The sequence below is a fragment of the Chiloscyllium punctatum genome, chromosome 1 (assembly GCF_047496795.1).
Source record: "Chiloscyllium punctatum isolate Juve2018m chromosome 1, sChiPun1.3, whole genome shotgun sequence".
In the NCBI taxonomy this organism is placed as follows: Eukaryota; Metazoa; Chordata; class Chondrichthyes; order Orectolobiformes; family Hemiscylliidae; genus Chiloscyllium; species Chiloscyllium punctatum.
In genome coordinates, this window is record NC_092739.1 from 112,021,298 (window position 1) to 112,048,001 (window position 26,704).

Here is a 26,704-nt window from a genome sequence, read left to right on the forward strand (position 1 = left end):
CCATGCTGGGTCCACTACTTTTTGTCAGTTATATAAATGATTTAGATGTGAAAAGAGGAAGTATGGTTAGTCAATTTGCCCCAAGATAGGTGATTTTGTGGGCAGTGAAGAAGATTATCTCAGAATACAATGGAATATTCATCAGGTGGGCCAATGGGCTAAGGAGTTTAGATAAACGTGTGGTGTTGCATTTTGATATGGCAAACCAGGGCAGGACTTAGAACATAGAACATAGAACAATACAGCACAGAACAGGCCTTTCGGCCCACGATGTTGTGCCGAACTTCTATCCTAGATTAAGCACCCATCCATGTACCTATCCAAATGCCGCTTAAAGGTCGCCAATGAATCTGACTCTACCACTCCCACGGGCAGCGCATTCCATGCCCCCACCACTCTCTGGGTGAAGAACCCACCCCTGACATCTCCCCTATACCTTCCACCCTTCACCTTAAATTTATGTCCCCTTGTAACACTCTGTTGTACCCGGGGAAAAAGTTTCTGACTGTCTACTCTATCTATTCCTCTGATCATCTTATAAACCTCTATCAAGTCACCCCTCATCCTTCGCCGTTCCAACGAGAAAAGGCCGAGAACTCTCAACCTATCCTCGTACGACCTACTCTCCATTCCAGGCAACATCCTGGTAAATCTTCTCTGCACCCTCTCCAAAGCTTCCACATCTTTCCTAAAGTGAGGCGACCAGAACTGCACACAGTACTCCAAATGTGGCCTAACCAAAGTCCTGTACAGCTGCAACATCACCTCACGACTCTTGAATTCAATCCCTCTGCTAATGAACGATAATACTCCATAGGCCTTCTTACAAACTCTATCCACCTGAGTGGCAACCTTCAAAGATCTATGTACATAGACCCCAAGATCCCTCTGTTCCTCCACCTGACCAAGAACCCTACCATTAACCCTGTATTCCGCATTCTTATTTGTTCTTCCAAAATGGACAACTTCACACTTGGCAGGGTTGAACTCCATCTGCCACTCTTCAGCCCAGCTCTGCATCCTATCTAAGTCCCTCTGCAGCCGACAACAGCCCTCCTCACTGTCCACAACTCCACCTATCTTTGTATCATCTGCAAATTTACTGACCCACCCTTCGACTCCCTCATCTAAGTCATTAATAAAAATTACAAACAGCAGAGGACCCAGAACTGATCCCTGCGGAACTCCACTTGTAACTGGACTCCATGCTGAATATTTACCATCTACTACCACTCTCTGACTTCGACCGGTTAGCCAGTTTTCTATCCAATTGGCCAAATTTCCCTCTATCCCATGCCTCCTGACTTTCCGCATAAGCCTACCATGGGGAACCTTATCAAATGCCTTACTAAAATCCATGTACACTACATCCACTGCTCTACCCTCATCCACATGCTTGGTCACCTCCTCGAAGAATTCAATAAGACTTGTAAGGCAAGACCTACCCTTCACAAATCCGTGCTGGCTGTCCCTAATCAAGCAGTGCCGTTCCAGATACTCGTAAATCCTATCCCTCAGTACCCTTTCCATTACTTTGCCTACCACAGAAGTAAGACTAACTGGCCTGTAATTCCCGGGGTTATCCCTATTCCCTTTTTTGAACAGGGGCACAACATTCGCTACTCTCCAGTCCCCTGGTACCACCCCCGTTGCCAGTGAAGACGAGAAGATCATTGCCAACGGTACTGCAATTTCCTCTCTTGCTTCCCACATAATCCTAGGATATATCCCGTCAGGCCCGGGGGACTTGTCTATCCTCAAGTTGTTCAAAATGTCCAACACATCTTCCTTCCTAACAGATATCTCTTCTAGCTTATCAGTCCGTTTCACACTCTCCTCTTCAACAATACAGTCCCTCTCGTTCGTAAATACTGAAGAGAAGTACTTGTTCAAGACCTCTCCTATCTCTTCCGACTCAATACACAGTCTCCCACCACTGTCCTTGATCGGACCTACCCTCGTTCTCGTCATTCTCAGGTTTCTCACATACGCATAGAATGCCTTGGGGTTATCCTTGATCCTATCCGCCAGGGATTTTTCATGCCCTCTCTTAGCTCTCCTAATCCCTTTCTTCAGGTCCCTTCTGGCTATCCTGTATCCCTCCACTGCTCTGTCTGAACCTTGTTTCCTCAACCTTATGTAAGCCTCCTTCTTCCTCTTTACTAGACATTCAACCTCCCTCGTCAACCAAGGCTCCCTCACACGACCATTTCTTTCCTGCCTGATCGGTACATACATATCAAGGACACGTCGTATCTGCTCCTTGAAAAAGTCCCACATTTCCACCACATCCTTCCCTGACAGCCTATGCTCCCAACGTATGCTCCTCAAATCCTGTCTTACAGCATCGTAATTTCCCTTCCCCCAATTGTAGAAACTTCCTTGTTGTGCGCACCTATCTCTCTCCATAACCAAGGTGAAAGTCACAGAATTGTGGTCGCCATCACCAAAATGTTCACCCACTAACAAGCCCACCACTTGTCCCGGTTCGTTACCGAGTACCAAATCCAATATGGCCTCCCCTCTGGTTGGACAATCTACATACTGCGTTAGAAAAGCTTCCTGGACACACTGCACAAACACCGCCCCATCCAATCTACTTGATCTAAAGAGCTTCCAATCAATATTTGGGAAGTTGAAGTCGCCCATGACTACGACCCTGTGGCTTCTGCACCTTTCCAAAATCTGTTTCCCAATCTGTTTCTCCACATCTCTGCTGCTATTGGGGGGCCTATAATAAACACCCAACAAGGTGACTGCACCTTTCCTATTTCTGACTTCAGCCCATACTACCTCCAGAGGCAGATCCCCCTCAAACTTCCTTTCTGCAGCCGTTATACCATTTCTAATTAGCAATGCCACCCCCCCTCCTTTTTTACCACCCTCCCTAATCTTACTGAAACATCTGTAACCAGGAACCTCCAACAGCCATTCCTGTCCCTCATCTATCCATGTTTCCGTGATGGCTACAACATCGTAGTCCCAGGTACCGATCCATGCCTTAAGTTCACCCACCTTATTTCTGATACTCCTTGCATTGAAGTATACGCACTTGATCCCATCTCTGTGTCTGTAAGTAGTCCCTGTCAGTGCTACCTTCTCCACAGCCTCCCTACAGTCTTGGACATCCTGACACACAGCTAGCTTACTTGCTGGACTACAAGTCCGGATCCCATCCCCCTGCCAAATTAGTTTAAACCCCCCCGAAGAGTGCTAGCAAACCTACCCCCCAGGATATTGGTGCCCTTCTGGTTCAGGTGCAACCCGTCCTGTTTATACAGGTCCCACCTTCCCCAGAATGCAGTCCAATTGTCCAAATATCTGAAGCCCTCCCTCCTACACCATCCTTGCAGCCACGTGTTCAACTGCACTCTCTCCCTATTCTTTGCCTCTCTGTCACGTGGCACCGGCAACAACCCAGAGATGACGACTCTGTCTGTCCTAGCTTTTAGCTTCCAGCCTAACTCCTTGAGCTCTTGAATGACCTCCCCGCCCCTCTTCCTACCTATGTCGTTGGTGCCAATGTGTACCACGACTTCTGGCTGCACACCCTCCCCCTTAAGGATTCTGAAGACACGGTCCGAGACGTCTCGGACCCTAGCACCCGGGAGGCAACAAACCATCCGAATGGGGAATGTTGCTGAACCAAGAGACCTAGAGATGCAGGGCCATAGTTCCTTGAACGTGGAGTTACATGTAGACAGGGTGAAGAAGAAGCTGTTTGGCACACTTGCCTTCGTTGATCAGAACATTGGGTATAGGAGTTGCAACTGTACAGGACATTGATGAGGCCACTTTTAGAACACTGTGTACTACTCTAATCACCCTTTTATAGGAACGATGTTGTTAAACTTGTGAAGATGCAGAAAATATTTGCAAGGATGTTGCTGGGATCAGAGGATTCGAGTTATATGGAGAGGTTAAATACGCTATTCCTGTATTCCCTGGAGCATCCAAGACTGAGGGATGACCTTAAGGAGGTTATAAAGTCCTTAATGGAAGGATGAATAGCCAAGGTCATTTTCGGGGCATGCCAAAATTAGAGAGCATAGGTTTGGGGTGAGGGAGAAAGATTTTAAAAGGACCTTGAGGGCTAACTTTTTCACAAAGAAAAGGGTGCATGTACGGCATGAGCTGTCAGAGGAAGTAGTGAAGGTAGGTACAATTACAAGCCTAAAAGGCAATTGGATGGGTTTATGAATAGGAAAGGTTTAGAAAGATATGGGCCAAATGTTGACAAATGGGATGAACATAGAACATAGAACATAGAACACAGAACATAGAACAATACAGCACAGAACAGGCCCTTCAGCCCACGATGTTGTGCCGAACTTCTAACCTAGATTAAGCACCCATCCATGTACCTATCCAAATGCCGCTTAAAGGTCGCCAATGATTCTGACTCTACCACTCCCACGGGCAGCGAAATCCATGCCCCCACCACTCTCTGGGTAAAGAACCCACCCCTGACATCTCCCCTGTACCTTCCACCCTTCACCTTAAATTTATGTCCCCTTGTAACACTCTGTTGTACCCGGGGAAAAAGTTTCTGACTGTCTACTCTATCTATTCCTCTGATCATCTTATAAACCTCTATCAAGTCACCCCTCATCCTTCGCCGTTCCAACGAGAAAAGGCCGAGAACTCTCAACCTATCCTCGTACGACCTACTCTCCATTCCAGGCAACATCCTGGTAAATCTTCTCTGCACCCTCTCCAAAGCTTCCACATCTTTCCTAAAGTGAGGCAACCAGAACTGCACACAGTACTCCAACTGTGGCCTAACCAAAGTCCTGTACAGCTGCAACATCACTTCACGACTCTTGAATTCAATCCCTCTGCTAATGAACGATAATACTCCATAGGCCTTCTTACAAACTCTATCCACCTGAGTGGCAACCTTCAAAGATCTATGTACATAGACCCCAAGATCCCTCTGTTCCTCCACCTGACTAAGAACCCTACCATTAACCCTGTATTCCGCATTCTTATTTGTTCTTCCAAAATGGACAACCTCACACTTGGCAGGGTTGAACTCCATCTGCCACTCCTCAGCCCAGCTCTGCATCATATCTAAGTCCCTCTGCATCCGACAACAGCCCTCCTCACTGTCCACAACTCCACCTATCTTCGTATCATCTGCAAATTTACTGACCCACCCTTCGACTCCCTCATCTAAGTCATTAATAAAAATTACAAACAGCAGAGGACCCAGAACTGATCCCTGCGGAACTCCACTTGTAACTGGGCTCCATGCTGAATATTTACCATCTACCACCACTCTCTGCCTTCGACCGGTTAGCCAGTTTTCTATCCAATTGGCCAAATTTCCCTCTATCCCATGCCTCCTGACTTTCCGCATAAGCCTACCATGGGGAACCTTATCAAATGCCTCACTAAAATCCATGTACACTACATCCACTGCTCTACCCTCATCCACATGCTTGGTCACCTCCTCGAAGAATTCAATAAGACTTGTAAGGCAAGATCTACCCTTCACAAATCCGTGCTGGCTGTCCCTAATCAAGCAGTGTCTTTCCAGATACTCGTAAATCCTATCCCTCAGTACCCTTTCCATTACTTTGCCTACCACAGAAGTAAGACTAACTGGCCTGTAATTCCCGGGGTTATCCCTATTCCCTTTTTTGAACAGGGGCACAACATTCGCTACTCTCCAGTCCCCTGGTACCACCCCCGTTGCCAGTGAAGACGAGAAGATCATTGCCAACGGTACTGCAATTTCCTCTCTTGCTTCCCACATAATCCTAGGATATATCCCGTCAGGCCCAGGGGACTTGTCTATCTTCAAGTTGTTCAAAATGTCCACATCATCCTTCCTAACAGGTATCTCTTCTAGCTTATCAGTCCGTTTCACACTCTCCTCTTCAACAATACGGTCCCTCTCGTTCGTAAATACTGAAGAGAAGTACTTGTTCAAGACCTCTCCTATCTCTTCCGACTCAATACACAGTCTCCCACTACTGTCCTTGATCGGACCTACCCTCGTTCTCGTCATTCTCAGGTTTCTCACATACGCATAGAATGCCTTGGGGTTATCCTTGATCCTATCCGCCAAGGATTTTTCATGCCCTCTCTTAGCTCTCCTAATCCCTTTCTTCAGGTCCCTTCTGGCTATCCTATATCCCTCCACTGCTCTGTCTGAACCCTGTTTCCTCAACCTTATGTAAGCCTCCTTCTTCCTCTTTACTAGACATTCAACCTCCCTCGTCAACCAAGGCTCCCTCACACGACCATTTCTTTCCTGCCTGATCGGTACATACATATCAAGGACACGTCGTATCTGCTCCTTGAAAAAGTTCCACATTTCCACCACATCCTTCCCTGACAGCCTATGCTCCCAACGTATGCTCCTCAAATCCTGTCTTACAGCATCGTAATTTCCCTTCCCCCAATTGTAAAATCTTCCTTATTGTGCGCACCTATCTCTCTCCATAACTAAGGTGAAAGTCACAGAATTGTGGTCACCATCACCAAAATGTTCACCCACTAACAAGCCCACCACTTGTCCCGGTTCATTACCGAGTACCAAATCCAATATGGCCTCCCCTCTGGTTGGACACTCTACATACTGCGTTAGAAAAGCTTCCTGGACACGCTACACAAACACCGCCCCATCCAATCTACTTGATCTAAAGAGCTTCCAATCAATATTTGGGAAGTTGAAGTCGCCCATGACTACTACCCTGTGGCTTCTGCACCTTTCCAAAATCTGTTTCCCAATCTGTTTCTCCACATCTCTGCTGCTATTGGGGGGCCTATAATAAACACCCAACAAGGTGACTGCACCTTTCCTATTTCTGACTTCAGCCCATACTACCTCCAGAGGCAGATCCCCCTCAAACTTCCTTTCTGCAGCCGTTATACCATTTCTAATTAGCAATGCCACCCCCCCTCCTTTTTTACCACCCTCCCTAATCTTACTGAAACATCTGTAACCAGGAACCTCCAACAGCCATTCCTGTCCCTCATCTATCCATGTTTCCATGATGGCCACAACATCGTAGTCCCAAGTACCGATCCACGCCTTAAGTTCACCCACCTTATTTCTGATACTCCTTGCGTTGAAGTATACACACTTGAGCCCATCTCTGTGTCCGCAAGTAGTCCCTGTCAGTGCTACCTTCTCCACAGCCTCCCTACAGTCTTGGGCATCCTGACACACAGCTAGCTTACTTGCTGGACTACAAGTCCGGATCCCATCCCCCTGCCAAATTAGTTTAAACCCCCCCGAAGAGTGCTAGCAAACCTACCCCCCAGGATATTGGTGCCCTTCTGGTTCAGGTGCAACCCGTCCTGTTTATACAGGTCCCACCTTCCCCAGAATGCAGTCCAATTGTCCAAATATCTGAAGTCCTCCCTCCTACACCATCCTTGCAGCCACGTGTTCAACTGCACTCTCTCCCTATTCTTTGCCTCTCTGTCACGTGGCACCGGCAACAACCCAGAGATGACGACTCTGTCTGTCCTAGCTTTTAGCTTCCAGCCTAACTCCTTGAGCTCTTGAATGACCTCCCCGCCCCTCTTCCTACCTATGTCGTTGGTGCCAATGTGTACCACGACTTCTGGCTGCACACCCTCCCCCTTAAGGATTCTGAAGACACGGTCCGAGACGTCTCGGACCCTAGCACCCGGGAGGCAACAAACCATCCGAATGGGGAATGTTGCTGAACCAAGAGACCTAGAGATGCAGGGCCATAGTTCCTTGAACGTGGAGTTACATGTAGACAGGGTGAAGAAGAAGCTGTTTGGCACACTTGCCTTCGTTGATCAGAACATTGGGTATAGGAGTTGCAACTGTACAGGACATTGATGAGGCCACTTTTAGAACACTGTGTACTACTCTAATCACCCTTTTATAGGAACGATGTTGTTAAACTTGTGAAGATGCAGAAAATATTTGCAAGGATGTTGCTGGGATCAGAGGATTCGAGTTATATGGAGAGGTTAAATACGCTATTCCTGTATTCCCTGGAGCATCCAAGACTGAGGGATGACCTTAAGGAGGTTATAAAGTCCTTAATGGAAGGATGAATAGCCAAGGTCATTTTCGGGGCATGCCAAAATTAGAGAGCATAGGTTTGGGGTGAGGGAGAAAGATTTTAAAAGGACCTTGAGGGCTAACTTTTTCACAAAGAAAAGGGTGCATGTACGGCATGAGCTGTCAGAGGAAGTAGTGAAGGTAGGTACAATTACAAGCCTAAAAGGCAATTGGATGGGTTTATGAATAGGAAAGGTTTAGAAAGATATGGGCCAAATGTTGACAAATGGGATGAACATAGAACATAGAACATAGAACACAGAACATAGAACAATACAGCACAGAACAGGCCCTTCAGCCCACGATGTTGTGCCGAACTTCTAACCTAGATTAAGCACCCATCCATGTACCTATCCAAATGCCGCTTAAAGGTCGCCAATGATTCTGACTCTACCACTCCCACGGGCAGCGAAATCCATGCCCCCACCACTCTCTGGGTAAAGAACCCACCCCTGACATCTCCCCTGTACCTTCCACCCTTCACCTTAAATTTATGTCCCCTTGTAACACTCTGTTGTACCCGGGGAAAAAGTTTCTGACTGTCTACTCTATCTATTCCTCTGATCATCTTATAAACCTCTATCAAGTCACCCCTCATCCTTCACCGTTCCAACGAGAAAAGGCCGAGAACTCTCAACCTATCCTCGTACGACCTACTCTCCATTCCAGGCAACATCCTGGTAAATCTTCTCTGCACCCTCTCCAAAGCTTTCACATCTTTCCTAAAGTGAGGCAACCAGAACTGCACACAGTACTCCAACTGTGGCCTAACCAAAGTCCTGTACAGCTGCAACATCACTTCACGACTCTTGAATTCAATCCCTCTGCTAATGAACGATAATACTCCATAGGCCTTCTTACAAACTCTATCCACCTGAGTGGCAACCTTCAAAGATCTATGTACATAGACCCCAAGATCCCTCTGTTCCTCCACCTGACTAAGAACCCTACCATTAACCCTGTATTCCGCATTCTTATTTGTTCTTCCAAAATGGACAACCTCACACTTGGCAGGGTTGAACTCCATCTGCCACTCCTCAGCCCAGCTCTGCATCATATCTAAGTCCCTCTGCATCCGACAACAGCCCTCCTCACTGTCCACAACTCCACCTATCTTCGTATCATCTGCAAATTTACTGACCCACCCTTCGACTCCCTCATCTAAGTCATTAATAAAAATTACAAACAGCAGAGGACCCAGAACTGATCCCTGCGGAACTCCACTTGTAACTGGGCTCCATGCTGAATATTTACCATCTACCACCACTCTCTGCCTTCGACCGGTTAGCCAGTTTTCTATCCAATTGGCCAAATTTCCCTCTATCCCATGCCTCCTGACTTTCCGCATAAGCCTACCATGGGGAACCTTATCAAATGCCTCACTAAAATCCATGTACACTACATCCACTGCTCTACCCTCATCCACATGCTTGGTCACCTCCTCGAAGAATTCAATAAGACTTGTAAGGCAAGATCTACCCTTCACAAATCCGTGCTGGCTGTCCCTAATCAAGCAGTGTCTTTCCAGATACTCGTAAATCCTATCCCTCAGTACCCTTTCCATTACTTTGCCTACCACAGAAGTAAGACTAACTGGCCTGTAATTCCCGGGGTTATCCCTATTCCCTTTTTTGAACAGGGGCACAACATTCGCTACTCTCCAGTCCCCTGGTACCACCCCCGTTGCCAGTGAAGACGAGAAGATCATTGCCAACGGTACTGCAATTTCCTCTCTTGCTTCCCACATAATCCTAGGATATATCCCGTCAGGCCCAGGGGACTTGTCTATCCTCAAGTTGTTCAAAATGTCCACATCATCCTTCCTAACAGGTATCTCTTCTAGCTTATCAGTCCGTTTCACACTCTCCTCTTCAACAATACGGTCCCTCTCGTTCGTAAATACTGAAGAGAAGTACTTGTTCAAGACCTCTCCTATCTCTTCCGACTCAATACACAGTCTCCCACTACTGTCCTTGATCGGACCTACCCTCGTTCTCGTCATTCTCAGGTTTCTCACATACGCATAGAATGCCTTGGGGTTATCCTTGATCCTATCCGCCAAGGATTTTTCATGCCCTCTCTTAGCTCTCCTAATCCCTTTCTTCAGGTCCCTTCTGGCTATCCTATATCCCTCCACTGCTCTGTCTGAACCCTGTTTCCTCAACCTTATGTAAGCCTCCTTCTTCCTCTTTACTAGACATTCAACCTCCCTCGTCAACCAAGGCTCCCTCACACGACCATTTCTTTCCTGCCTGATCGGTACATACATATCAAGGACACGTCGTATCTGCTCCTTGAAAAAGTTCCACATTTCCACCACATCCTTCCCTGACAGCCTATGCTCCCAACGTATGCTCCTCAAATCCTGTCTTACAGCATCGTAATTTCCCTTCCCCCAATTGTAAAATCTTCCTTATTGTGCGCACCTATCTCTCTCCATAACTAAGGTGAAAGTCACAGAATTGTGGTCACCATCACCAAAATGTTCACCCACTAACAAGCCCACCACTTGTCCCGGTTCATTACCGAGTACCAAATCCAATATGGCCTCCCCTCTGGTTGGACACTCTACATACTGCGTTAGAAAAGCTTCCTGGACACGCTACACAAACACCGCCCCATCCAATCTACTTGATCTAAAGAGCTTCCAATCAATATTTGGGAAGTTGAAGTCGCCCATGACTACTACCCTGTGGCTTCTGCACCTTTCCAAAATCTGTTTCCCAATCTGTTTCTCCACATCTCTGCTGCTATTGGGGGGCCTATAATAAACACCCAACAAGGTGACTGCACCTTTCCTATTTCTGACTTCAGCCCATACTACCTCCAGAGGCAGATCCCCCTCAAACTTCCTTTCTGCAGCCGTTATACCATTTCTAATTAGCAATGCCACCCCCCCTCCTTTTTTACCACCCTCCCTAATCTTACTGAAACATCTGTAACCAGGAACCTCCAACAGCCATTCCTGTCCCTCATCTATCCATGTTTCCATGATGGCCACAACATCGTAGTCCCAAGTACCGATCCACGCCTTAAGTTCACCCACCTTATTTCTGATACTCCTTGCGTTGAAGTATACACACTTGAGCCCATCTCTGTGTCCGCAAGTAGTCCCTGTCAGTGCTACCTTCTCCACAGCCTCCCTACAGTCTTGGGCATCCTGACACACAGCTAGCTTACTTGCTGGACTACAAGTCCGGATCCCATCCCCCTGCCAAATTAGTTTAAACCCCCCCGAAGAGTGCTAGCAAACCTACCCCCCAGGATATTGGTGCCCTTCTGGTTCAGGTGCAACCCGTCCTGTTTATACAGGTCCCACCTTCCCCAGAATGCAGTCCAATTGTCCAAATATCTGAAGTCCTCCCTCCTACACCATCCTTGCAACCACGTGTTCAACTGCACTCTCTCCCTATTCTTTGCCTCTCTGTCACGTGGCACCGGCAACAACCCAGAGATGATGACTCTGTCTGTCCTAGCTTATAGCTTCCAGCCTAACTCCTTGAGCTCTTGCATGACCTCCCCACCCCTCTTCCTACCTATGTCGTTGGTGCCAATGTGTACCACGACTTCTGGCTGCACACCCTCCCCCTTAAGGATTCTGAAGACACAGTCCGAGACGTCTCGGACCCTGGCACCCGGGAGGCAACAAACCATCCGAGAGTCTCGCCCATGTCCACAGAACCGCCTGTCCATCCCTCTAACTAGAGAGTCCCCTATAACTAGTGCTCCCCTCCTCTCCCCCTTTCCCTTCTGAGTCTCAGAGCCACAGACCCCTTCACTGCAGCTTACACCTGCAAGGCTGTCCCCCCCAACAGTTTCCAAAGCTGCATACTTATTTTTTAGGGTAACGACCACAGGGGAACCCTGCACTGCCTGCTTCTTCCCCTTCCCACCTCTAACTGTTACCCAGCTACCTCTGTTCTCTGGCGTAACTATGTCCCTGTAGCTTCTATCGATCACCCTCTCAGCCTCTCGAATAATCCTCAGCTCATCCAGCTCCAGTTCCAGTTCCCTAACTCGTTCGGTGAGGATCAGGATCTGACTGCATTTCCTGCAGACGAAGTCGGCAGGAGTATCGGTGGTCACCCCTACCTCAAACATCCTGCAGGAGGAACATTCCACCGCCTGCGCTGCCATGACTGTACACTTTGTCTCCAAAAACAAGAACACTGAGTCAATAACCTGTGGACTTTAAAGTTAGGTTAGAGGAGGAGGGAGGGAGGCCCTACGAAAGTAGGACCTGGGGTCTAGAACACACCCACTCAAATACTAATCAGATATCTGGTCGGCACAGACAAGTTAGACTGAAGGGTCAGTTTCTGTGCTGTATGTCTCAATGTGGGGTTGGATTGCTGTACAGTGAGATTATCCCAATATCTTAGCATTATAGTTAATAAGATCAATAAGATCAGCAGGGATTTCTGGCCTTGATGGATTTTCCCTACGCACTTTCACACCAGCATCTGGGCTAAATAGCAGAATTATAAAAATGTTGCAATGCAAAAGAGGCTATTCAGTCCATTGTGTCTCCACTGGCTCTCCAAATAAGCATCACGGTTTAGTGCCAATCCTCTGTCTTTTCTCCATGCTATTGTTTCTATTTAAAAAAATCATGTGTGCCTCTTGAGTGCCTCAATTAAATCCGCCTCCTCCATACTTCCAAACAATGCATTCCAGACCTGAACCATTCACCATGAATTTTTTTTTCTTGCATCACATTTGCATCTTTTACAAACCACAATTTTTAAAAATTCATTCACAGGTTGTGTGCATTGCTGGCTAGGCTAATATCTTTTGCCCATCCCTAATTGCTCAGAGTAGATTGAGATCCAAGCACATTGCCGTATCATCGTCATAGAGTCATACAACGTGGAAACAGGCCTTTAGTCCTAACTCATCCATGCTAACCAGGTTTCCTAAACTGAAATATTCTCATTTGCTTGTGTTTGGCCCATATCCTTCCAAATCTTTCCTAACATGTACCTGTCCAAATGTCTTGTAGATCTGGATGTAAGTTTGCTCGCTGAGCTGGGAGGTTCATTTTCAGAAGTTTCTTCGCCATACTCTGTAACATCATCAGTGAGCCAGAGCTTCACTGGAGGCTCACTGATGATGTTACCTCGAATGGTGACGTAACATCTGTAAACAAACCTTCCAGCTCAGCGAGCAAAATTACATCCAGACCCTCATCCTGAGCTACAAATCTTCTCCAAACTCATTGTCTTGTGAATGTTGTAACTGTATCCACTTCAACCACTTCCTCTGCTAGCCCATTCCATATACGCACGTCCCTTTTTAAATCTATCTTCTCCAACCTAAACCTGTCTCTGGAGTCACATTTAAGCCAAACCAGGCGAGGATGATAGATTTCCTTCTTGAAGGACATTAGTGATTCAGATGAGTTTTTTTTTAAGGACAATAGTTCCTTGGTCATCAGTAGATTCTTCATTCCAAACTCTTTGTTTTAAATTGAATTCAGATTTCACCATCTCCTGCAGGGTAGGACTGTGTGCCTTGCCACTCTTGATGATTTTACAAATGGCAACAGTTTCTTCCAGTCTTAATCAGACCTCTCATGATTTTAAAAATTCTATCTAATCTCCTCTTAGCCTTTTGCTCTCCAAGGGGAATAGTCCCAACCTCTTCAATTTATCCTTGTCACTGAAGGTGCTCATTCCTGGAACCATAATTGTAAATCTCTTCTGCACGCTCTCCAATGCATGCATATCCTTTCTGAAATGTGGTGTCCAGAGCAATATTTGGCAAGTATCTTATACAATATCAGTATCATCTCCTTGATTTTGTGCACTATGCCCCTATTAATAAAGGTCTGAATAGTATATGCTTTCTTTAACTACTCTTTCCATCTATCCTGCCACCTTCAATGATGTGTATACGCACATGCACACATGCACACACCCCTCTCCATGTGCTCCTGGGCACTCTTTTGAATTGTACCTATTATTTTGTACTATGTGTTCATGTTTATCCGACCAAAATTTATTACTTCACACTTTTCTGCATTGAACTTCATCCCACCTATCTGCGCATTCCCAACCTGAAAATATCCTTTTGAAGTTCTGCATTGTGCAAGGGTTTGTATAATTTACAAGTTTTGAATTTGCCCCCTGCACAGCAAGGTATAGATCAACTATGTGTATCAGGGAAAGCAAGGCTCCCAATATCAACCCCTGGGGAATTCCACTACAAATCTTCCTCCAGCCCTAAAAGTATTCATTGACTATTGCTGTCTGTTTCCTGTCCCTGTACCAATTTTATATCCATGTTGCTACTGTCACTTTTATCCTACAAGCTATGACTTCTCTCACAAATCTGCTGTGTGGCACTGTAACAAATGCTTTCTGGGACTCTATGTACATTATATCTGCAGCATTACCCTCGTCAACTCCATTCATCACCTCTTTAAAAAAAATCTCCAGCAAGTAGTTAAACAGTTAAACCTTTGGAAATCCATGCTGGTTCTTCCTAACCAATCCACCAAGTGACTACTAATGCTCTCCTGAATAATTGTTTCTAAATCTTTCACGCCAAAGAAGTTAAGTTGTACAGTAATTGTAATTTACAGTTTACCTCCAGTGCTTGTTGTAAAGTACCTTGACTTTGGGCAACCTCTGGCCTATATGAAATCAGGGCTAAATTGCTGAACTTGAAGTGAAATACCAAAAATATGGAAATAACTCCTGGCACAGTGTCATATACTGTTTTTCTGAACTTCAACGACAATGCATATGTTTCAAATATTTTCTGTATTATAGTGTATTAATGTACAAAACATTTTTGCTTTGTGGCCTGTTATGGATGTAAGTCTTATTGTTTCAGACCGTTGCATCCCATGCCTCCTCACTGCCCAATCTTCTGTTTTTGGTTCCAGCAAAAGTTCTCATTGCTCTGCTCCTTTTCCAGGTTATGTTGTAACTCAGTTAGTCACTTCATGTGGATCAGATGGTCATTCTATGGCTTTAACCGAGAGCGGGGAAGTTTTCAGCTGGGGAGATGGTGATTATGGAAAGCTTGGACATGGAAATAGTGAAAGACAACGCAGACCTAGACAAATTGAGGCACTGCAGGGAGAAGACGTAGTGCAGGTATATCCTTATTATTCACACATTGAAAAGAATAGAGTAACTACTTTTGATTAAGGATTTTCATCTTCCCTGTACTCTCATCACTTACCATCTGTGGCTAAGAGAATGGAATGCAGATTTACTTTTAATGCCAGGAGTGGCCTGGAATAAGATGTCTAAGTTTTTCTTCCAGCAGCCCCATCCTGTTAATCTTCATTAAGTGAAAATATCTGATCCATAACAGGATGGCTGAGAGGGCTCATTTTCTGATAAATTGCAAAATGTGTTCAACCCTGCACATAACGCTCCAACCTCACTGTCCATCAAGCTGATGAAACCTTTTTGTAACCTTTTGAAAGAGAACACTATTTCAAGAAATATTTCCATTTACATTATTCAGAAAAAAATAATTGTATGGCCTTGCCTTCTTTGGACAGCTCTCTTGTGGATTTAAGCATTCAGCTGTGGTAACAGCTGATGGAAAACTCTTCACTTTCGGGAGTGGAGATTATGGAAGGTTGGGTCTTAGGAGTACATCGAATAAAATGCTACCTGAAAAGGTGACTGCACTGGAGGATTATTCAATAGGACAGGTACTGGAACTTCATTGATCTAAAAGTTGAATATAATGTTATATGAATAGGTCACATTAGTGCAGAAAGAATTTTTTTGCTTTTAAACATTCTAATGGAACCTGCAATACGGAGTCTATTTTCTGTTTGCTGAGTTGAAAATTGTATACTGCCATCAGTCATATGAGTTCTGCAACATGAGTAGTTGATAATAAAAAAATGTTCTGTATTTCATTCCTTAAACCCTTCAGATTTTTAAAATCTCCTTTCCTATTAGAATCCTCCTCAAAAAAACTCCTTACCAAGATTTTGATCAGCCTATTTTTGGTTTGACGTCCATTTGCTTTCCTTAGATCTCTACAAAATCTTGGTATTTTTCTTTGCTATTCTAAATTGTACATTCCAATGGTTGCAACATGAGAGAAAGGGCAACTTGCCTTATTCAGATCCTTAATGAAGTAATAAAATAGTGAAATTTAATATATACTTGTTTAGTAGCCCATAATTTGGTAAATCTATATGTTTGTAATTTCAATATAATTTTAATTAAATTCTACCCTTATTTTAACATCCCACTCAAAACTTTCATGTCTCCTGAAACTTGTCCACTTTAATTGGTGCATAATTATTACATGGCTGCAAGTCTTTAAACTACACTGTAATTCAGCTTTCAACTTATGAGCATATTTCTTGAATAAAATAACATTATTATTTCAAGAAATCCCAAATTCTCGCAGGCCATTGTGTGTTTTTGAAGTGCATTTGTTGTAAGGCAAATGATGTGGCAACTAAATAGCACACAGCATTGTTCCACAAACAACCGACCATTTGTTTTGGAGCTGTCAGTTGATGCACAAGTAATGGTCAAAGCATTCTGATCTCCAATAGGTAGTGCCATGGGATCATCTAACTAGTTGGTGGAGCTCATGAATCCTCAGTTTAACATCAGCTCCAGCAAGCCTGCACTTTCTGTACCAATGTGTCATCCTAAATTATGCGTTCAAGTCTCCAAGAGCACAACTTGAACCCAGGACTTTATAACATGAATGTACAAGCTAAAATTAACACCAAATGATAACCATGAAACTAGACTATTTCTATTTTGTTTACTGCTTAATTGAGACTGATACATGGATGTTTTCTGCTCAGTTAGTTAAGTTTATCCAGGAATATGGAAGAGGATTACTTTCTAGAATTATCTGAAAAAATATGGAGCAGGAAAATAAATTGTACAGCTTTTTCAAGGAACCAGTTTATGTTAAATTACTTCCTTCCGCGCTGCAAGATTCTTTCAATGATTTCTAGCATTATTTATAGCAATAGTTCTTTCTCATATTTTCATGACCAAATATTTAATTTTCATTGAGGACAATTGTGATTGAAAGCTCTAGAGTTGTTAAGAGTAAGAGAAAGTTATAAAGAACTTTGATTGCTGAGTCCATTATTCATTCATTAATAAACTATTTCTATTTGCATTTTATAAAACAAAATTAGCCATTTCCTTTATTTCTTTAGGTCGCTTGTGGATTGAATCACACTCTGGTCATCTCATCAGATGGAATGATAGTCTGGTCATTTGGCGATGGAGACTATGGCAAACTAGGTTTAGGGGCTTGTACTGTTAAATGCTGTCCCCAGGTAAGTTAATCAACATCATAAAAGTAATTTGTCCAGTCATAATCAGAAATATGATAATAGGAGTTTGTTGTTGGCAAATTTGCCCATCACATTTCCTGCCTGACAATAGTGATTTTCATTGGTAGCAAGCTGCTTTGGAGCGTACTGAGGTTGTGAAAGGCATTACAGAGGAACCTCAATTATCCAAGCGAGATGGGCGGGCAGTATTTCGTTTGGATAATTGATTATTCGGTTAATTGATTCAATGCCTCTTCTCTGGGGCACAGAGTTTTCTGAAGTTTCCTTTTTCCTCTCTCTGCCTTCTTTGCTCCTTCTCTCTGTCTCAGGGTTTGTTTCTGAGTGGAGACATACTTGTGTGCAAGGGACCTGCAGCATTGCTGAAGCCTCCCGCGTCTTCCTCCCCCACATGCACACACCCCATCAGTTCAGTGGTTTTGACACTTGCTAAGTCAGCTCCCCGTTCAGGAGACTAGGCAGCAGCACACTGGGCACAGGTCCCTGCGTCCCCATCTGCGTGCCCCCATTCGCCCCCACCCTCAAACACACTTCCCGTCCGCCCCCACCCACCACTCCCCTGTCTGAACCCCCCCATGCTCATGTGTGCATACACACACACACACACACAAGTTTTTACTGCAATGTTTTGACAAGTTCCCATTCTGCCCTGTACAAGACAATGTTGGAGAGATTATCTGGGAAGGGGGGTTTAGAGTACACTTCTGTGTAGAACCTCAGGGGAAGTGTGGGGAGAGAGAGAGGGTGGGTAGTCAGTCATTTGAAGACTATGCCTGGGCTCCCATTCGATGTCCAAGACTGTTCTCGGCAGCATTTCAGGAAGCCGAGTTCATTTCTAATCATTGTAAACAAAAGATGCGATCAGTGTTGGAAACACCTTTTTGATGTAATGTTTCTACCGGGACCTTGAGATCTTCTTTGGATAATCAGAAATTTGGATAATTGAGGTTCCTCTGTATATAATTGCAGGTTTTTCTTTGTTCATACCCCTGTGATTTTATTATGCAGAAAATCGAAAGTCTTTGTAATAAAGGAGTGAAGAAAGTAGCTTGTGGAACCCAGTTTTCTGTTGTACTGACAAAGGATGGTCACGTGTACACTTTTGGACAAGGTACCTTTCTATCTCATAGTCATGTCATTTTATAGTAATTATATCAGTTGTACATTACTAGAGGTTTTAGTGGTAATACATTATACTCCAGGTTTCATTTGTTGAGAGTCGATGGAAAGAGTGCCAAGAAATCAAGCCCCATTTCTGCACAAACCTTACCAAAAGTGCAAATGTCTTATTTAATCACACAGCGCCAGGTTATTGTCCCATAGGTTTATTTGAAAGTCTGAGCTTTCAGAGCAATGCTGCTTCATCAGATAGCCACCCAACAAAAGAGTGCAGAAAACTTGTACTTTCAAATAAACCTGTCTGACTGGAACCTGGTGTTGTGTGATTTATAACTTTGTCCACCCCAGTCCAACACCGGCACCTCCACATCTTATTCAGTCACCAAATCCATCAATTTGTTTCCCATTATTAGATGTTGTCCAGGACAAAAAGCAACTTCCACCATGTTTCTTCAATAAACTCATTTGTTTATTGCAACAAACTTATTCTTTAAACAAATGGCAAAAGTCATTCATAATCAAGATACCATGCAGATTTAAACTATAGCCTCTTAATCGCACAAATACATTCATACACAGGTGAGACAACACAGCTCTGCAGAGATATTATGAATGGGGGAGAAGAATTAGGGAAACACTCCTTTCAGGATCAAGAATCTAAACTAAAGTGGCTCGTAATAGTTGGCATCTCTTCTGATTTCCTGTTAATGAGATTAAGTTTCTGGTAACAACAGAGTGATGGAAGTTCATGTGACAAGTTACTTAGGCCTAGACATTTGGACTGAGATTACAGTTCAGCATTTAGTGTCTGAGGAGGTCAGAGATACCAACATATGGAAATTTCTCTGATTTCCAGAAAATACTTCACTGTGATATTTCTTCAGCTGGTTTTCTTTCAGCGTTATCCTTTATTCAGAGAGAGATAGAGATGTTTCCCTTGTGCCAGCTTTCTTCCAACTCTCACTTTTCAGAAGAAACAGAATTCCAAAAGCTTCAAATCTATGGCAATCAGAACAAAAGTCCAGAGGTTTAATGAGGCAAAGAACAGCGCAGGTCCTTGGGATTATCTGAGTCTGATTGTCCAACAGTTTAGAGCAATAAAATGCACCTCTTCTCTCCTTTTAAAGGCTTTGCTGGAAATTGCTTTTCGAAGTTATTTGCTTTTCCAGCAAACCGGAGATGATCCCCGGTTCTCTTTGAACTTTTTGACTTGAGTTCTACAAAGTCACATGGTAAACTCTTTATAATGCAGAAAATGTCCAAATCTTCAATCTTCCAATTTCTTGTAGTCCACAAATATGTGCTTCTAACACATATAAGGTAGTTGCCAATGAGACCCATCAGTACTGGGTGCAACTTGAAAGCATTGGACTACAAGTCAAATGTTATAGAGACTAATGGTGAAAGCACTTATGAAATATAATGTATAGTTTCTGTCAACCTACATTTTTAAAAAGGGTATATTTAAAAGCTTGAAAGAATAGTGGCCAAAATGAAGACTCTGACTGAAAGTAGAAAATTATTTTTAAAAAATGGTTCAAGCAGCTAAACTTATTTTTGCTGTTAAATTAAGGAATGTATGACATGGATTGAATATACAATGAAAGCACCTGGAAACCACAATGAAGATTGGGGGTGAGGGGAAAACAAAGATTATCTCCCCACCTACCGTCGCACTACAGAACAGGCCATTAAAGCGTACTTCTGAAGCCTGTATTAACCAAGATTAATTTTTCCCTTTAAAAAGAAACTGAAATTATACGATGTTAAGTGGGATAGGAAAATATTCAACAACTGTTTTATGATGTTTTCAGGCAAACTGTGAAAAGAAATCTGTTTTCTTTAAAGAACAGATCAACAGATAGTATAAAGAGGATGTGGATATTAGAACGGCTGTTTTTTTGCTGCCATCGTATCTGCAAAGGGTGCACTCACTATTCAGATGGTCACAGTGCCTGCAATGTCTCCAAAGGGAGCTGTCTGCACCACAAAATAGGACCGTCCATAATGTTGAGTCAGACTAAGATAGTTTGGTGAGTGCAGCACCAAGCTCTTTGGTTGTAACATGCTGAGTCATTGGGACAAGGCCAGCGAATGGCACTTAGTGAAGATTCCATTTAGAGAGTCGGTGCACTATAACAATTCTGCACTTCAGAGAATGGTAAGAATATGGAACTTGTTTCTACAGGGAGTGGTTGAAGTGAACACTGTAGATATAATTTTTTAGATATACATAAGGATATAAAGGAGCAGGACATAATGGCTGCAGTAGTAGATTTAGATGGGAAGAGTCTTGACTGGAACATAACCACTGGACTGGGCATGGGATGCTTTAACTGTTTCTGTGCCATGAATGCATGATGGCAAAATGGCTTCAAAATTGTAAATGGGTTACTGTGATTATATCATTACTAAGGACGAAACACATCCCAATATGTAGTTGCAAAAAAAGTGTAGTCAGCAGTATTTCTATTCTTCTCCATCCATATGTCACCTTTTATTATCTAACCTCATAATTCTAGTTTTTTTTCCTTAGTAATCTACATTTAATTATTTTTTCCTCCCTCAGTCACATCCTCTGCCTTGCAGTGGGTAGATTTTAATATCTAGACTGGGAGACACTGGGATATGGAAGGAGTTGCTTAATGGGGACTAGGAGTGTCCTTTTTCTTCCTGACTTGGCTGGCCTTTGGGCAGGAAGACCTTGTTCCACAATTGAAACCAGGTCAGGAAGGGTTAACAAAAAGGTCTTCCTGCCCAGAGGCTAGTTGCTTTATTTGATGTTCTACTAAAAGGGAATTGGGAGTTGCCAAGCTATTTGGACAAGTTATCTGGCATACCGTAGTTGGGATTCTTGAAGTCTGGTGAGCTGGGTGATCCTGCCCAATCAAAAGACCTCCACGATTTACAGTACCTCTTTTCTCCTCCATTACAGCCCTGTCTGGCCCTGTCATGCTCACTCCACTTCCCACTTACTGGGACTGCAGAAAATATCCATCTCTTAGGGCCTGCTGCAGTACAGCATTATTTCCACTTAGGAATTGCCAGGCTCTAAGTAGCTGGACACGATGTAATAACCTTACCAACCTGTGAGACCAAATAACAGGCAGGGGACTGGCCAATTGATTTTAAATTGATTCAGGGCTCATGCTGTTTGCTGACTGCTCTCTACCAGTAATGGGCCCACTTTTCTGAGCATTATATTCTGCCCATTCTTTCTACACTGCCAAACTGGGAACTTCCCTCCCTTTATATCATGTGAAAAATCTTGAAGGCCCATCTCACATGTCCTGAACATAAACAAATTCATAATTTTGGTGAGCAAAATTGTGAATCACTTTTTTTTCAGAATACTCCGTTTTTATCCTCAGAGCGACTTATTGGTTTGCCGGATTCAATGCTGCGGAATCACAATCATCCACAGCAAGTCCCCGCACTAGAAGCAGTGTTTGTTGAAGATATTGCAGTGGGATCGGAGCATACACTCGCTTTGTGCTCTACGGGGGATATGTATGCCTGGGGATGTAATGCTGAAGGCCAGGTGGGACAGCTAAGTCAATTCTTAATTTATTTAATACACAAAAATATCTCCTTAAATTTGACTGCTTTTTACATTAAAATTATTAAACCAAGATTATAACCAATTTCATCAAAATGCTATTAACATAATTTTGAGATTCAAGTTTAATGCTGTTTATTTCTCATTTGGATCGCAGATTGGAACCAGTTAATTATATTAAACAACACAGCAGAAAATCCAGATTTGATTCAGTACATTGAGTTGCTGATCTCTTTCAGGGAGCAGTTAGAGCACTCCAGTTGGCTCAACTGCTTTATGCTAGTACAATGAACAATCCGCAAGAGTTCCTACTGATCACTGCTATACAGTGACCCCAATTAAAAACAAGCATGTTTGCAAACGTTCATTCCGACATGTCAAGATCTTTTCCAAATTTATTAATTTAATTCTTACGTTGTTTAGTCAACAGTTATTCTTTTATCCTATGACTACCCAGAATAGTATAAGGCAAACTAGTTGGATTATGGATTGGATTGTTTCTTGGCACAGATTTTCATCATGAAGGGAACATCTTTGCCATGGCAAAAATGCCAGAAAAAGTTGGGAATCTCAAATCCCACCAACCAAACCAGCGTAATTCATTTTCACAGGGAGCAGAATTCGGCTGCACTTGTCCTGCTAGATGGTAAATATTGAGAGTTTGGAAAGTGTTGTTGTAGGAGCCTCGGTACGTTACTGCAATCTATCGTGTAGGTGGTCCACACTGCTGCCACTGTGCAACGGTGGTGATCGGAGAGAATGTTAAAGGTGGTGCCTAGGGTGCCAATCAAATGGGCAGCTTCATCCTAGATGGTTGTTGAGCTTCTTGAATATTGCTGGTATTGCATTGCAAAACCCTTACCACCCAACGCCTGGAGGAAGAACACCTCATATTTCACCTTGGGACTCTGCAACTACTTGGGATAAATGTGAATTTCACCAGTTTCCTCATTTCCCCTCCTTCCCTACCCCCATTAATTCCAGTCCTCAGCCTCCAATTTGGCACCGCCCTCCTGACCTGTCCATCATCTTTCCCATTTATCCACTCTTCTTCCCCTAGTTGCTATTGACCTCAGTTTTATTAGCAATGCCCTGCTGCATTGATATCTAGAGCCAAGAGTGCGGTGCTGGAAAAGCACAGCAGGTCAGGCAGCATCCAAGGAGCAGGAGAGTCGACATTTTAGGTATAAGCCTTTCATCAGGAATGAGGCTTGCGGGCTGGGGGGTGTAGAGAGATAAATGGGGTGGGAGAGGAGGGGGTAGAGAGGTGGGGGGAAGGTAGCTGAGAGCGCAATAGATAGGTAGAGGTGGGGGAGAAGGTGATAGGTCAGAGAGGAGAGTGGAGCGGATAGGTGGGAAGGAAGATGGACAGTTAGGACACGTTATGAGGGCAGTGCCGAGTTTGAAGGTTGGATCTGGGATGAATTGTGGGATGGGAAAATGAGGAAACTGGTGAAGTCCACATTTAATCCCATGTGGTTGGAGGGTCCCAAGGTGTTTCCAGCACCACAATCTCAACTTTGATATTGAGAGTACTCACTTTCACTTCAGTTCTGGAGTTCAGCTGTTTTGTTCATATTTGGACCAAGGCTGTAGTGAGGGCAAAAGATGAGTGGATCTGGCACAGTGGTCAGTGGTTAGCACTGCTACCTTTTGGCACCAGGGACCCGGGTTCGATTCCAACCTGAGGCGACTGTGTATGTGGAGTTTGCACATTCTCCCATGTCTGAGTGGGTTTCCTCCATGTGCTTGGGTTTCCTCTATGTGCTCCAGTTTCCTCCGACAATCAGATTAGGTGAATTGGCCATGCTAAAAAAAATTGCCCATAGTTTAAGATGTGTAGGTTAGGTGCGTTAGTCAGGGGAAATATAGGATAATAGAGTAGGGGAATGGATCTGGGTGGGTTAGTTACTCTTTTGAGGGTCGATGTGGACTTGTTGGACCAAACGGCCTTTTTCCACACTGTAGGGATTCTATGGCTATGTCTATGTAGAACCAAAACTGGACATCACTGAGCAGGTTATCGTTGAGAAAATGCTACTTGATAATACTGTTGACGACCCCTTACATCACTTTGCTGATGACTGATATAATGATTTGGACCCCCAAAACTTCATAAGTATTTCAGAATTCCTGTTGACGTAAAGCTTTGTGCTGTGTGACTATTTTCCCAATCTATTATTTTCACAAGAGGATGTCTATGAAATGTACATTTTGCTGGACAGCTGCAGCTTCTTATAGAATGGAAAGTTTTGTTAACCTAAGGGATAAGCACTCACGAGAAATGTTTGTTTTTGTAAGAAATTTCAAAAGGGCTGAGAGGTGACCTTATAGAGGTTTGTAAAATCATGAGGGGCATGGATAGGGTAAATAGCCAAAGTCTTTTCCCAGGGTAGCGGAGTCCGAAACTAGAGGGGATAAGTTTAAGGTGAGAGAGGAAAGATTGAAAAGGGACCAAAGAGGCAACTTGTTCACATGGAAAGTGGTTTATGTATGGAATGAGCTGCCAGAGGAAGTGGCGAAGAATGGTACAATTACAGCATGTAAAAGGCATAAGGATGGGTTTATGAATAGGAAGGGATTAGAGGGGTATGGACCAAATGCTGACAAATGGGACTAGATCAGTTTAGAATATCTGCTTGGCATGGACAAGTTGGACCGAAGGGTCTGTTTACTTGATGTATAACTTTATGATTCTTAAAAAGATTCTCCTTCTCACCTGATGCATCGTGATCCTTAGGTTAAGCAACACCAGTTGTGTGTCTCATCTTGCGACTTTACTTTGTTTTATTTTGGATCGATTTGAGTATATTGATTTTTGTTATTTCTGATGATGAAATTTTCATTAAGTAGATAATATTGTTCTGTCGCCATGCTCCTAAGGTATGTCCATAATGGTTACTAAGGAAACTGGTTTGTGGCAGGAAGGGCAGTAGTTCAATTGGCATTGACACTATAAAGGGTTAATGGGATGATTGGGGACATGGGGAGTATGAGGAGCAATGGTATCTGGGTAAATGGGCACATGGAAGGTGTGAATGTGAGCGATACTGTGGGTCTGAGTACATTGGCATAGATTGTCATGGCAAGTATATGGTATGAGGTTAATTCCAAGGTATTAGGTAGCAAGGGATAGCATGGCTAGTGCATGGAGAGTCGAGTGGAGAAGAGTTGGAGGGATTTTTTGTCTTTACTCTCTTTTAAATATTTTTGGCATTTTAACACCAGGCAAGAGCACCGAGGCAGACTTTCTGTACAACCAGTCTTGGGAACTGATGGACTTTTGCCCTCTTCCATGGTCATGTGACCTGACTCCCAGATTGAAAATGGAAATTGCTGAGCCATTTTGGGTTTGAGGATTCAGGATTTATCCTGCTTTTGTGCACCAGATTCAAGAATGAAAATTTCACCTTTTATGATTGATATTCTTTATATTTCTGGAACCTCTGACTTTTATTTTAGATAATTTGCACAGTTAACCCACTGATTTTTTTTAAAAAAGGAGATAGACTGGTTGGTCTGACATTGGTAGGGAAGGGAAAATGCTAGAGTCCAGTGTAAAATATTTCACAGCACAAAACTTGGAAAACAGTGACAGGATCAGACTGAGTCAGCATGGATTTATGAAAAGGAAATGGTGCTTAACAAGTCTACCAGAATTTTTTGATAATATATCTGCTAGGGAGAGCTAGATGAGTGAGGTGGGTAAATGCATGGCCGATGAGATATAATCTGGATAAATGTGAGATTACCAATTTTGGCAGCAAAAGCAAGAAGGCAGATTGTTCTCAGAGTGGCGGTAGATTAGGAAAGGGAGCAATGAAATGAGACCTAGATGTCCATATATGCCAATCACTGAAAGTTAGCAGGTACAGTAGGTGGTAAAGAAGGCAAAATGGTGCTTTTAAAAAAAAACTGCAGATGCTGGAAGTCTGAAACAAAAACAGAAATTGCTGAAGAAACTCAGTAGCTCTGGCAGTATCTGTGGAGAGAAAGCAAAGTTAATGATTCTGGTCTAGTGACCCTTCAGAACTGGAAAATGTTATAGGAACAAATTACTACAGATATTGCAATCTACTGAAAACAACAAACACTGAAGATCACAGCGGGTCAGACAGCATCCATGGGACGAGAGTGCAAGTTAACGTTTAGAGTCCAGATGTTCGTTCAGGCAGTAAAGTTGCCAGATGAGAGAGAACTGGTGTTGCTTAACCTAAGGGTCACTACACATCAGGTAAGGGGAGAAGTTGAGAAGGAGAATCCTTTTATAGTCATGGAATTGTACAGCTCTGATGACGATTCATCTAGACTCTAAACATTAGCTTGCTCTCTGTCTCCATGGATTCTGTCTGATCCATTGTGATCTCCAGCATTTGATGTTTTCTGGCAAATGGTATGTTGGTCTCCTTAGTGACTGCATTTGAGTATTTCAACAATGTCTTGCTGCAATTGTACAATCCTTTGGTGAGACCACACCTGGAGTATTATGTGCACTTTTGGTCTCCATATCTAAAGAAGGAATCTCTGACTGTGGAGGGAGTGCTACAAAGGTTTACCAGGACTGATTCCTGGAATGGCAAGAATGACATATGAAAATAAATGGATCAGTTAAGACTATTTTCACTTGAGTTTAGAGAAATGAGAATGGTCTCATAGA

At 43.6% G+C, this 26,704-nt stretch overlaps 1 protein-coding gene across 4 annotated transcripts in view; it reads left to right on the top strand.

The window, feature by feature from the left end:
* LOC140478739 (probable E3 ubiquitin-protein ligase HERC1) overlaps positions 1-26,704 on the top strand; it is a 342,968-nt gene that overhangs the window by 287,865 nt on the left and 28,399 nt on the right. For 3 of the 4 annotated variants that reach the window (XM_072572056.1, XM_072572075.1, XM_072572064.1), the window contains exons 65-69: positions 14,984-15,165; positions 15,582-15,737; positions 17,232-17,354; positions 18,378-18,480; positions 21,860-22,029. In XM_072572056.1, the coding sequence (XP_072428157.1) occupies positions 14,984-15,165; positions 15,582-15,737; positions 17,232-17,354; positions 18,378-18,480; positions 21,860-22,029 (734 nt within the window). The remainder of the gene's footprint in view (positions 1-14,983; positions 15,166-15,581; positions 15,738-17,231; positions 17,355-18,377; positions 18,481-21,859; positions 22,030-26,704) is intronic. The other variant, XM_072572083.1, reaches the window with a different exon arrangement.